General features: G+C 43.8%; 1 protein-coding gene across 1 annotated transcript in view; it reads right to left on the reverse strand.

Annotated features, from left to right (window-relative positions):
- Positions 1 to 649: 649 nt before the first annotated feature.
- The window catches only part of Hephl1 (hephaestin like 1), a 64,300-nt gene continuing 52,332 nt past the window's right edge, over positions 650 to 12,617 (reverse strand). Inside the window, exons 15-20 of the mRNA XM_055615599.1 lie at positions 8,822 to 8,928; positions 7,497 to 7,719; positions 6,057 to 6,196; positions 1,478 to 1,640; positions 948 to 1,019; positions 650 to 852 (exon numbers count right to left, since the gene is read on the reverse strand). Coding sequence (XP_055471574.1) covers positions 650 to 852; positions 948 to 1,019; positions 1,478 to 1,640; positions 6,057 to 6,196; positions 7,497 to 7,719; positions 8,822 to 8,928 — 908 coding nt within the window. The remainder of the gene's footprint in view (positions 853 to 947; positions 1,020 to 1,477; positions 1,641 to 6,056; positions 6,197 to 7,496; positions 7,720 to 8,821; positions 8,929 to 12,617) is intronic.

The raw sequence follows: 12,617 nt of genomic DNA on the forward strand, positions 1-12,617 counted from the left end.
CATTCAAGTATTTCTACAGGTTGAATTAAAAACAGCAGCAATGAAATAAATAACCATATAACTTTGGCTTCTATTACAAACAATGCACCGGCTCTCCTCATTAAAGGGGTGGGGGGCAGGAGCGCTACTGGAAGCCTGGGAAGGATTCAGGTGCTCCATTTCCATCAGCACATGCTGACTTGGACATTCCCATGGACTCCTCAGAGACTTATTTACCCCAGAACAACTGAGGGAACAATTCCACATAGGTGTTGAGCCTCAGCGTGATTCCATTCAGACAGATGTCTGAGGCACGCCAATGTCATCCAGAAGCCCTGGGCTGAGGAAGCGTTGTTTGACTTAAAATCACGAAAACATCTTTCAGACGGTTACCCGTGAGTGGTGGTCGGCAGTTCTCAATCCGGTACATTCTCCTTTTTCATGTGTTTTATACCCTGAGAATCATTCACAGCCAGTTTTTAAAAAATAATAAATAAAGAAAAGCACATTGCTTTGGGTGACATTCCAGAGGCTCAGAAGCCTGATCTAAGATACAGTGTCAAAGTTCCCTTGGTGAACAATGTGTGGGTCCACTTTCCCTTTCAGCCACCATGCAGCCGGTTGTGGAGCCTGACCCCTTCCTGAAGAGGAAGACCCGTGCCTGGTGCACTCACAGAGCATCTGTGGGGAGCCCGCAGGACTGGACTTCCCTGTAAGCCATCTGTCTCCTCACAGAGCAGAGTCTGAGGGAGAGAATCACGGTGGCAACCAGGAGGAGGAGTCCCAGGATAAAAAGGATGACCAGGGCTGCCTTGGCCCCTCTTGGCTGCAGATTCTTGCCAAAGAAATAGAGGTCTTCGTTGCCAGGTTGTTCTGTGAGAAAGAAAAGTGAGGCATGAGGTACCTGCCTCTCCCCAAAGAGTGAAATACTGGGGCACTCACACAGGATTCAAAGAAGATGTCATTACCCTTGGAAGGCACTGTGGCTGTGTGGGATCCTGCTCCGGAAGGGGACTTGGTAGAATATGGGATCCTGTTGTCTGGACAAAAAATAGATTAAAAATGAGTTTACTGTTTATAAAAGAAGACCCTTCCATGATACATGAAAGTCATCCTTTACCTTAAGGACCCTTGACCCTTCAGTTCTGACATCTTTCTTGGATTCTTACTGGGCTATTTCACACTAGTATCAAGTACCACCCCTCCATCTTCCCAAGTTCTGCTTATCCACTGAGCTCCCTTCTTAGATTATGGCATCTTAAGCCATGGCTCATGACCCAGATTATCAAACATGCCCTCCTCCAACTGCCTCTGGCCCCTGGAACCTGCACTCAATTTCAGCACATCTTTCTCCGTTCTGATTACATATCCACGTATTTGTCTCTCTTAGTTGACTCTGAGCCCCTTAGGGTTTGTACCTGTGTTTTTCTCATGCCTCCTGTTTTCCAGGTCTACAGGAAGATTGGTGCCATGAGCTGGCATCACTGACAAACAGTACCTATGTTCCTGAGGACAGTGTAGGTGGTCTCCATGCCAGCATGAATGTGGTCAGACACATGGCAATGCAGAAGCCACGTCCCTGGGTGATCGGCAAACAGCTCAATGGTTTGAAATGTCCCGGGAAAGAGATCATACACATCTTCTCGGTAGGACTTATCTATCTGCAAAAGTCAAAAGATCCAGTCCATGGCTTATTTTGCTCAACATGGCAAAAAGAAAAGGAAGAGTGAAGAGACAGTAACCAGAAGGGAATAATGAAGGGGTGGGGGTGGGTAAAATTAATGAAAGCAAGAACAGAGCATAATAGAGATGAAGAAAAGTAAAGCTGGTTTTTAGAAACAGGTAAACTTGATAAACTTGTAATGACCAGTGTCTACAATGGCCTCAACAACTCCTCTATCCTGATATCATAACCTTCATAGTTCCCTCCTAAGTTGTATATTCCCTGTGTGTGGAATATGTACATGGCAGTAGAGGTACTCCTTTGCAAAACAAATCTATAAAAGACAGAGCTGATTTGTTAATTCTTCTCTCACTCTCTTTTCTCTTAGATTAGTCTGTCTGTGCTGAGCTGGCTCCCTCATCTCACCCACGTGATGAGTAAATTAAGCCTGCAGTCAACAGATTCATACGAAAGTAAGCTTGAAGATGGATTCTGTGGTTCTAGTCAAACCATTGACAAGTACTGGCCCAAATATCTTGATGAGGCCACATGAGAGACACTAAAGGCAAGCCACCTAGCCCCACCCCTCCAGACTCTTGACCCAGAAAGAACAAGATGGTGTTTATTGTTTGGAGCCACTGAGTTATGCAGCAGTAAAGTACTTCAAATCTCCAAACAAATTGACCAAGGGGAGGGAAGGAGAAGGGGAAGGGGCAGAGGGAAAGACAGAAACTACAGATATTGGGGGGAAAATGAATACCACTAAAATCTTACTATAAAAAACAAATATTACAGCCAAACAGCCCTGCATTCACAGATGACAATTTATAGACTGTAAACAATTTGAAAGGATACAACAACTAAAGACCATTCAGGAAGAAATAGGTGGGGCTAGAGAGATGGAACAGTGGTCAAGACCGCCTGTTCTTGTGGGAGCTCTGAATTTAAGTTCCAGCACATTTCATAGGACAGTTCACAACCATCTATGACTCTAGTTCCAGGGGATCTGGTGCCCTCCTCTGACCTTTATGGCCACCAAGCATAGCCATAGTGTACAGACATACATACAGGCAAAAACTCATACACATGAAATAATTTTTTTGAGACAGTATCTCCTTATGTAATTCTGGATGCCTTAGAAACCCACTATGTAGACCAATATGGTCTTGAACTCACAGAAATCCTCCTGCCTCTGCCTCTGGAGTACTGGGATTAAAGGTGTGCACCACCACTCCTGGCCCATAAAATAATTTTTTTTAAAAAGAAGTAGGTGACCTGAGCAGTACTGATTCTAAAAAATTAAACACAGATCATATTAACATTTTCCAAGAAGACCAAATGGCTTCACTACCAACTTCTATCAATTATTTAAAGAAGTAAAAGCAATCCTGAACAGATTCTTCTAGAAACTGGAGGCCAAAGAACACGTTCAAAGTCCCTTTATGAACTGACTTTCCTCTGATTTAAATTAAAAAAAAAAAAAAACAAAAAAAAAAACCAAACCGCTTATTAGTCGACTGTAAAGAAGCTGATCTCAGAAGCTGAGTGTAGAGTGGTGATCTTCAGAGGCTAAAAGAGAAGGGGAAGCCAGAATGGAGAGTGTTCACCAGTGTTGACACGCTGGTGGTGTCTTGTTTGGCAGGGTGACTGTAGATAATGACCAGCTATTGCATACTTAAAAAGCTAGATGACAGGACTGTGGTGTTTGGGAAACAGATGATTCCCCTCTGATTTGCATATTGCTCAATGTGTATATGAATGGTAATACCACACTGTACCTCAGAAATATGCATAATTTATGCTTTCATGCATCAGTTAAAATAAAGTAAAAAGGCACAACATATTTACATGCTTCAGCAAAGAAGATTTAGTGATGGCAGGTGGAAACTGGTGAAAATGTTGAGAGTAAAGACACAGTTCAAGAGCGTAAGACACAGCTTACAGAGTAAACTGACCCGAAGGTGGGGGCGGGGCATGACACAGAAACAAAATCCCAAGCCCAAGAGCTCTAATGTATTTCCTTGGGTAAGGAGACAGCGTACCACCTCCTCAAAAACAGCATTCTTACAAACACATTCCCCACGGGGCTTAGCAATTCTGCACATTTTCTCAAGGAAATAAAGACTTGAGAAAAAAAAAATGTGTGCATCTGTTTATAATGAGCTTGACCCCGCTCAGAAGACCTTTCATGGTTCTTATTGGAAAAATTAATACTGGACGGCGTCCATACGGGGAATTGCAACTCAGCCACCAAGAGAAACAAAGTTGTGGCACATAGGAGATGCGTGTAACCCAATACCTATGCAGATCAAAACAAGCTGGGCTTGGGACAGTGCAAGCTGCACAGCTTCTACATGATGTTCAGAATACTGAAACTCTAGAGACCATCGTAATCTATGACATTTCTTATTTTAATTTTTTTTTTTAGAATTTAATATTTTACTGTGTAGTGATAGGGTGTGTGTGTGTGTGTGTGTGTGTGTGTGTGTGTGTGTGTGTGTGCGTGTGTGCATATGAATGCCATAGTGCATGTATGAAGGTCAGAGGATTGGTTCTCCTTACACTATGGGTCCTGGGGCTCAAATTCAAATTATCAGCCTTTCAGAGCAAGCACCTTTGCCTGATGAGCCATCTCGAAGGCCTGGGAACAGGGATTTTTTTTTTTTCTTTGCACTTTGGGAGGCTGGGAGTCCAGATGAAGAGGCCTGCCCTGATAGAAGCCTTCTTGCTGGACTGTCCTACGGCTAAAGGTACAAGGATACAATGTGGAGGGCAAGAGGTCATTTGTAGCCTCAGTAACATAACTGGCATCTCCTTGTCTATGAGGACTCTACCCTGAAACTGGTCACCTGCTGTCAGGCCCCACCTCTCCACAAGATGACACTGGGGATCAAGTCTCCAACATGTGACTTTGGGGAAACACATTCAGATCATAGCAGAGACAGAAATAGAGCCGTGCCATCCAAATGTTCAGCCCCGGCACTGGAGTGAGCTGAGGGATGATGGGAAGCCGGGGCTGGGGTGGGTGGTGATGCAGAGTCTCTGCTTTGATTGCTTGCGCATTGTTAGTGCTTACGAACAACCCAGGATCTTACAGTAAGTGGGATTTTATGCATTGTAAACTAAATCTTCATTTTAAACATACATATGTAGATAAACTTTTTTATAATTTTACCATTTTATTATCTAATTTTTAAAATGTGTATTGAAAAAGCCACATTCTGAAAGACTGCTTAATATGTGATGCTCTAATCACTCTTGGCTAACATTTCGTGTGCTTTGAAACACAGAGGTTTCAATAGATTACTGCTGACTCCTGTGTTATAGCATGGGACTGGTCCTGCTTCCTCACCTATCAGATTTGGCTATATTCCACACTGCCCTGTAGACAGTACCAGAACCTGAGATGACAGGCCATTTGGACTGTGTCCCTGAACATTCATTCATCAGGTCTGGGGTAAGGTATGTTCTTTAAACAGCTTGCAAGGCGAGTCAGCTGTGCAGCCGGCACTGCCGTCATGGCAAAAGGTCAAGCAGCACCCCAGCTCTCTGGGGCAAAAATCAACACGAAGCTGTCTAAGCTGAAGCTTACTAGAGCTCCTTCACTGGATTCAGCTGTTTTGTTAATGAGTCAAAGGGAACAGGGGAGATGGGAGGGAAGAGACAGGAAGAAGCAAAGGAAAGGAGGAGGGAGGAGAAGGAAGGAGGAGAAAGGGAGGGGAGGGAAGGAAGGGAAAGGAGGGAAAAGGAGAGGAAGGAAGGAGGGGAAGAAGGAGGAAGGAGGGGAAAGGAGGGGAAGGAAGGGGAAAGGAGGGGAGGAAAAGAGGGGAAGGAAGGGGAAAAGAGGGGAGGGGAAAGGAGAAGAAAGGGGAAAGGAGGGGAAGGAAGGCAAAAGGAGGGAAAGGAAGGAGCAGGGAAAGCCCCAGACACCATGGGATCTCATATGCAGTGTTAGCAGCATACTCCAGCGCAGTCACAATTAATGATCAGACCACTGATGGCAAAACTCTCATCTGAAACTGGTGCATTGCAGAAATCATATGGACATAAACACTGAGAAATACACATCAGCAGAAGGGTGTGGCCACCCTGTTTTACTCTTTAGTGTGAGCCCCTCATAAACCTTACTGTCAACCAAGTCCCTTCCTGTAAGACAATGCAGTCAGTCCTGATGAAACCTGATAGACTAGGATCAGATGGAAGGGGAGAAGGACCTCCCCTATCAGTGGACTGGGGGAGGAGCATGGGTGGAGAAGAGGGAGGGAGGATGGGAGTGCGAGGGTAAGAGGGAGGGAGCTACAGGTGGGATACAAAAGTGAATAAAGTGTAATTAATAAAAAAAATATTAAAAAAAGAAAGAGACGCTTTGGGTGCTCACTCGGCGGTCTTGTCTGAGCTCTCTCCTCATACTTACTTTGAAGAGGAAGCTCTCTGCATGGTAGTGGATGGTGTGTATGTCCACCTCACTTCCGATTCCGAGCAAGTACCAGTTGGTCATGGTGTCTTCAGTCATTATGAGGCCCCGGAGGTTTCCAAAAATCTTTCCATTAATAGCTAAGAAGATGGAGACACAACACCCTCAGGTCAGTGGAGGACAGGCGCTGCTTACCCCCGTGGCAGAAATGGTTTCAAGGTCTAGGCCACCAGCCTTCTTACAGGCCTGACAGAAAGGTGCCAGCCTTGCTCACATTTGCCGATGGCCTGCTACTCCAGATCCAAAATTCAGATAACCAAGATAGCTTTGGATGCAGGGATCTAGGAAAGGAACAGCCCAGTTTGTCTTTCAGAGCTACATCTCAAGTATCAGTGTGTCTATTCGTTTATTCCGCATGCCTCTTTTGGAAGGAGTCAGTGTGCTGGTGAAAAGTCAGACCTAGATTTATTCCATTCTACACATGAGTAGACTGAGACACAAAGAATCTAGCACATGTATGTGTATGTAAAATATATATGTATGCATGTATGTACACACACATATATAGCTATATAGATAGATGTGTGTCCGTATATAGATAGTTATGTGTCTAGATAGATAGATAGATAGATAGATAGATAGATAGATAGATAGATACATAGATGTGTGCTGAATCAATTTGACTCTGTGTCCGTTGTGTTCTTAATGATTTGCTTTCTAAGAACTACAATAAGCCCAAGTGAGCTCTCTAAAAAGAGAGCTTCAGGTAGGCTGGACAGGCCTCATAATGACCTACTTCCTACTAAATTTTCACTCTGTGCATTGTGGCATAACTATGTAAGTTCCATTTGCTGAAAACTGAGGACATACTAAGAAACCCCCGAAATGGGTAAGAAAGGGCATGTGAATGGGTATCCAGCCACTGTGTTCTTATCCACATAAACCTTGCTTTGTGACCCACAGCAAGGCCTATCTTTAAAGGTACCTCTTGGTGAGAGAGTGTGGGTGTGTCCATGCAAACATATCACTCCTGCTCAAACTATCAAAAGGCAAGCCTCCTTAAACGGTACCCAATCCTGTAACATACACACATTAAAAATAAAAGTCTTGAGTGATATTTCATGCGCCAGAGAATTAAACCAAACCTTTAGTTTTGACCACGCAGAAGCTGTGATGGACTCACATTCAAACTTAATAAGTGACAATTTGGTCTTTAAAACAAAATTACTTCTTCACAGCTTAAAGGTCTCAGCATTCAACAATAGCTGTCCCTAAACAATTGGCCCAAAGCCACAGCGGCTAGGCTGGTTCACCCAGGAAAGGACTTTACAGGGCTTTCTCTAGGCATTCCTGGGAGGAGAGAAGAGCTCAGGGGAGTGGGGTGGGGTCCATACAGGGGCCTGTCTCACCAACAGTCCTCCCTTTAAGCACCCTGCATACCATGCATTTTGTTGCTCTCTTCGAAATCATCACTGTGCTTGAAACCCCGGGGATCTTTATTGAGATACTTCTTAATATTGTCATCCAGATACCATGATTCATTCTCATCAAACACCAGGAACAACAGAGCAAATTCATAGTCAACATCACTTCGCCTTCCCTTTTCATTCAATATCCCTTCTCGGCAAGTGATCAGAGGCCCCATCAAACCGCTGTATGTATCCTGAAAGGGGAATATAGCCAAGTTCAGTGAGTGCCATCCCATCCCACCTGACACGTCCTAGTGTAAACACTGCCTCTGGTCTGGCTCAGTCCACCATCAGTTGTAATATGTATATCACAAGTACTCAATGTATCTGAGATGCATAGTCGAATAAACAAATATATTTTCCATGCTTATCATATGCAAATGTTACTTTTTCAGATGATTGGTGTGCTTCTCTCATAAACTCTAGAACATTGATTCACAATATTTAATATGCCACAGGAGGGAGGTGAAGATAGCTGCTCACTTTAAAAATGATTACATTTTACGTAGGATATGATTCTGGGCTGGACTTTGGTATATGACATACGATTAAACACTACTGTAGTTTCACATACCATAGGCACAAGGCTCAACGTCATCACTGAGTCTTTGCTTTTTATTTCTCAGACTACTTATGACCTAAAGATTCCATAGTTTTGCTTCAGCTTGGGATGTGCTTCTAGCTCTGAGCTCTGGCAGTCCTCTAACATGAACAGATCGGCAGATGACAAGGGATGGCTCAGCCAGTAAAGGCACCTGCCACCAAGCCTAATGACCCAAGTTTTATCCCTGCGACCCACCCAGTAGAAGGAGCGAACTGACTTCTTCGCTGTCCTCTGACCTTTACACGTATGTTGTGGCACGCACATGAGCTTATGCACACATACCTGAATGTAATTAAAAGCAAAAGATTTTCCCAACTCCCCAAATCATAAACAAATTCTACTGTGGGACACCTATTTATTTCCTTTCAAACTGGCATAGTCTCCTGTGATTCAAATTATCTTGGAAATTAAATAGTTTCTTTTTTTTTTATATTCTCATACCAGCATTTAACAAACTTAAAATAGTTATAAAGCATTCTATACCATGTTGTGTGGTTTTGTTTTTGTTTCTTGCTTTGTGGGTCATCCTGCCTCTACTAGAGCCATCGATGTATGAAACTGGATCCGACCAGTGGACTATAGTCTGAGACCCCTGTTCTAAGTCAGACCCCTTTCACATGCACCCACCAGAATAGGGGTGGCTTCAATAGCCACCTTGTAAACACCCTAGTTCCTTCCTCTGTCTTACTCACCTTCACAAAGTTTGCCGTGGAATAGTACACCCACGGGATACAGTTGGGATCAGAGGGCCCAGGACCTGATCTCTTGGGGACATTCCATCTGTAAGTTTTTATTTCTCCTAAAATTAAAGAGAAAATTGAAATTGGTGATTAGACTTACCTGAAGAAATACAAGCAGATCTTTACATATGCTAGTCAGTGGAGATGATTTCTCATGTGTCAGTCTCTTTCTTATTAAACTCAGAGCTTGACTCCTACAGTTTCAAATGGATAGGGCTTATCCATGTGATTTCAGATTCCTGCCTTCCCTTATTTTTCCTGTTTCTGTTGTCAACTAGCATTCAGGATGTAAGGATGTGTGTCACAGTCCGCTGTTTCTCCTGCCTGAATTTTGTGTGTCCTCCCAACCTATCCTTTGTCACACTTTGTCCTCAAGGATCTCAGTCTTTGCCTCTGGTTCCATGATGACGATCACTGACTGCCAACATGGAGGAGAGTGAATCACCTGGGAGGCAGGCTGCCAGGCACACCTGTGAGGGATTGTGTGGATTAGTTGGCTTTTGAGTGAGTCCATGAGGGAACACCTTGCTAGGCTAACTGAGGCAGGAAGACCCAGAGTAACGTTGGGCTGGGATCCTGGACAGAATGAAAAGGAGAAGGCAAGCTCAGGACCAGCATTCATCTCTCTCTACTCCCTGACTCAGTGTGGCCCACCACCTCACATTCCCAGAACATGAATTCCCAGACCTAGAACTGTGAGCCAGAAGTTAACTCTCCCTTCCTGAAGTTTCTTTGCCAGAATATTTTACCAAGAAACAGGAAAAGGAACTGACTAGCACGTGTGAGAGTCGCCAGGGACCATTGTAACTGCTTTTCCTTGATCTTCCTCTTTCCCCAGTCTTCCCCACAGGCAGAATTTGTGGGGCTGGGATTTGAGCACCAATGTTTTGAAAGCTTCTCATGTGGGACAGTGCAATGCAGTTAGTGCCAGAGTAAAAGAGACCTAATTCCAAATCTCTACCCTAGGGTACTTTTTTTTGTGGGGGGGATGTGTCTTGCTATAGAACCTATGCAGTCCCCAAACTCACAGTTCTCTTGCCTCAGCTTCCCAACAACTTAGCATGTACTACCACATCTCTCTGGAGCTTTCTATTTAAATTGATGTTTGAAAAACCACTAAACTTCTATCGTTTCCTTACTGGTAAATTAGGTTAGTCTTCATGTTTGGGGATTTTTGTAAGGGTTAGTTGAAATTATGTAATTAATTCATGGGGCAGTACTACACTCCAAGTAGTCAAAATTGGTGGGTTTTTTTATTTTGTTTGTTTGTTTGTTTGTTTGTTTGTTTGCGTTTGCGTTTTTGGTTTCTGAAGCAGAATGCCCGAATGAAGCACTGAGCAAAAATAAAAAATAGGACATAGACAGGAATGCAGCTCCTCAGTCATACAGTTTGATACAAACAACAAAGCCCACTGTAAAGGCTGCCTTGGCTAAGTCAACAACTTTTGTTTTCTGAGCGATAACTCAGACAAGAGCATTAACAGCTAAAGAACCAGGCTTTACGGAAGTCTCAAACCCTGTGACCTTTGACTCTAACCTTATCTGTACCCCTCCATAAACCCGAACAGCACACCATAAACCACCTCCAGTTTCCCCTTCAGTTCTTTACAGTTAGAGAACTAAAACAGATCATTTCAAACTGAATCTAAACCTCGCTTAATCTTTGAACCTGGCTGGAAGAATTACATCATTTGAACAATGTGACATCTAAAGCTATAAAACCGTATTTACAGCTATGGTTAAGATACTGCGAATACCATGCTACCTCCGGAGAAGCCCACCCCCAATGCCTTGGCTGTGCGTGGTCCTCTTCTTAACACACTCCAATTTTGCTTCATGCTGATCATGAAACCCTCTTCTATGCAGAAGTCACGATCCCTGCTGCACTCACATGGAGACTTCTGGAAAGGCCTGCTTGAGTGGCATAGGCTTCAATGCCATGTAGAAGGTAAGAGGTCAATAGGGTGCATCTCTCACTGTTGCTGACAGACTAGTTGGCCTCAGACTTGAGGACACTCACCTGACCCTCCTGAGTACTCATATTATAGGCGCACGCCACACCCAGTTGGCTTTTTCATGCTTTAATAACAAGCATACACACCCTATGAGTAGGCACCATATCTCGCCCTAAGTCAATACAGTCATATTAACTAGCACGATAGCCACATTGAAGAAGATCCAACTAAAAGCTCTAAGTCATTAGTTCTGTGAACTATGTGCAACTTGTTTCCATCCAATAAAAAGAATAAACCTTTGCCTCTGTGTGTGCACACGAGGGGAAACAGAAGGGATGCTTTGCTGTAAGGTCACTTTTTTTTTTTTTTTTCCTGATGTAACAGTGGGTAGGAATACAACTTTAGGTGCGATTTCTATTGTGTCTCCTTGGAGCCCTTTTGCCTTGTGAATGACTAGACAAACAGCTGGTATTTAACTTCAGCAAGGCAAGCAGCTGCAGGTGTGGTGGTATTTAAATTAGAATAATCTGTTGTTTGCCCAAGGGCAATGCAAAGATGTTCAGTAAATGTTGAATGGATGGCAGTGGAGGGCTGAATGAGGAAAGTCTCCCAGACAATTCTGCAGTTAAACACTTAGTGACACCATTAGGAAAGGGTGGCAATGGACCTTTTAGGAGATGCACCCTTGCTAGAGAAGTACATCACTGTGGATGGGCCTTGAGAGTTCGTAACCCTGCCCCACTTTCAGTTTGCTCTGCCTGCCTCTGTGTTTGCATTTGAAGATGAAGGTTCTCAGCCTCCTACTCCAGTGGCCTGATGCCATCCCTCCCCCAACATTATGGCTCTCATCCCCTGGAACTGTGAGCCCAACAAAACTCTTCCTTCTATGAGTCGCCCTGGTCATAGCATTCCAGCACAGCAACAAAAAGAAGCTAATGCGATGGTTTGATTTAAAAAGACAAAAATTATTGGGTCTTCTTACTTTTCATTTTTAAAAAAATGTATTTATTATTATTATTATATCTGTGCATATGTGCATAATGATGACTGTGTGTGTGTGTGTGTGTGTGTGTGTGTGTGTGTGTGTGTGTGTGCAGGTGGTGTGTGTCATGCACGCACAGGGTCAGAAGACAACGTTCAGGTGTTAGTTCTCGCCTTCACTTTGTGTAGGCTTCGACCCTCTGGCTATCTCTGCTGTGAGACATACTTGAGGCCAGATGACCCATGAGACCCTGGCTGATTCTCCTGGCCCCGCCTCCCATCCCACCATCAGGAGTGCCTGGATTACAGATGCATACACTGCATCCACTGCTCACATGAGTTTCAGGACTGAGCTCAGGTTATCGGGCTTGCACTCAAAGCAAAGACTCAACAGACGCCTCACCGAGGAAGGCACCCATAGCACAAAAATGTAACTAAAAGATAATCAACATTGTATGTCATGGGGGCACTGCAAATTAAAATAATGGGTTTCTGCCACCATATACCTGTTGGAATGACCAAAGTCTAAAAGAGAAAAACAAAACCAAAAACTGGTGAGGATATTCGACAAAAAGGTCCTCTCACTCCAGGTGGGAACACAAAACAGTAGAGCCACCTCTAAAGACAGTTGATAGTTCCTTTAAAAACTGCCACATCCTCACCACACCATCCAGTGACTGTGTTCCTTAATACGTACTCAAAGGAGTTGAACATTATGGCCATACAAAAACCTTCACGGGAATATTTCAAGAAAACTCTCCACCATTTTGAACTTATCCTGTATCACCTCTGTTAGTACAGAGATTGCTCCT

Source organism: Psammomys obesus, unplaced genomic scaffold, assembly GCF_907164565.1.
Source record: "Psammomys obesus unplaced genomic scaffold, mPsaObe1.curated_primary_1811, whole genome shotgun sequence".
NCBI classification, from domain to species: domain Eukaryota; kingdom Metazoa; phylum Chordata; class Mammalia; order Rodentia; family Muridae; genus Psammomys; species Psammomys obesus.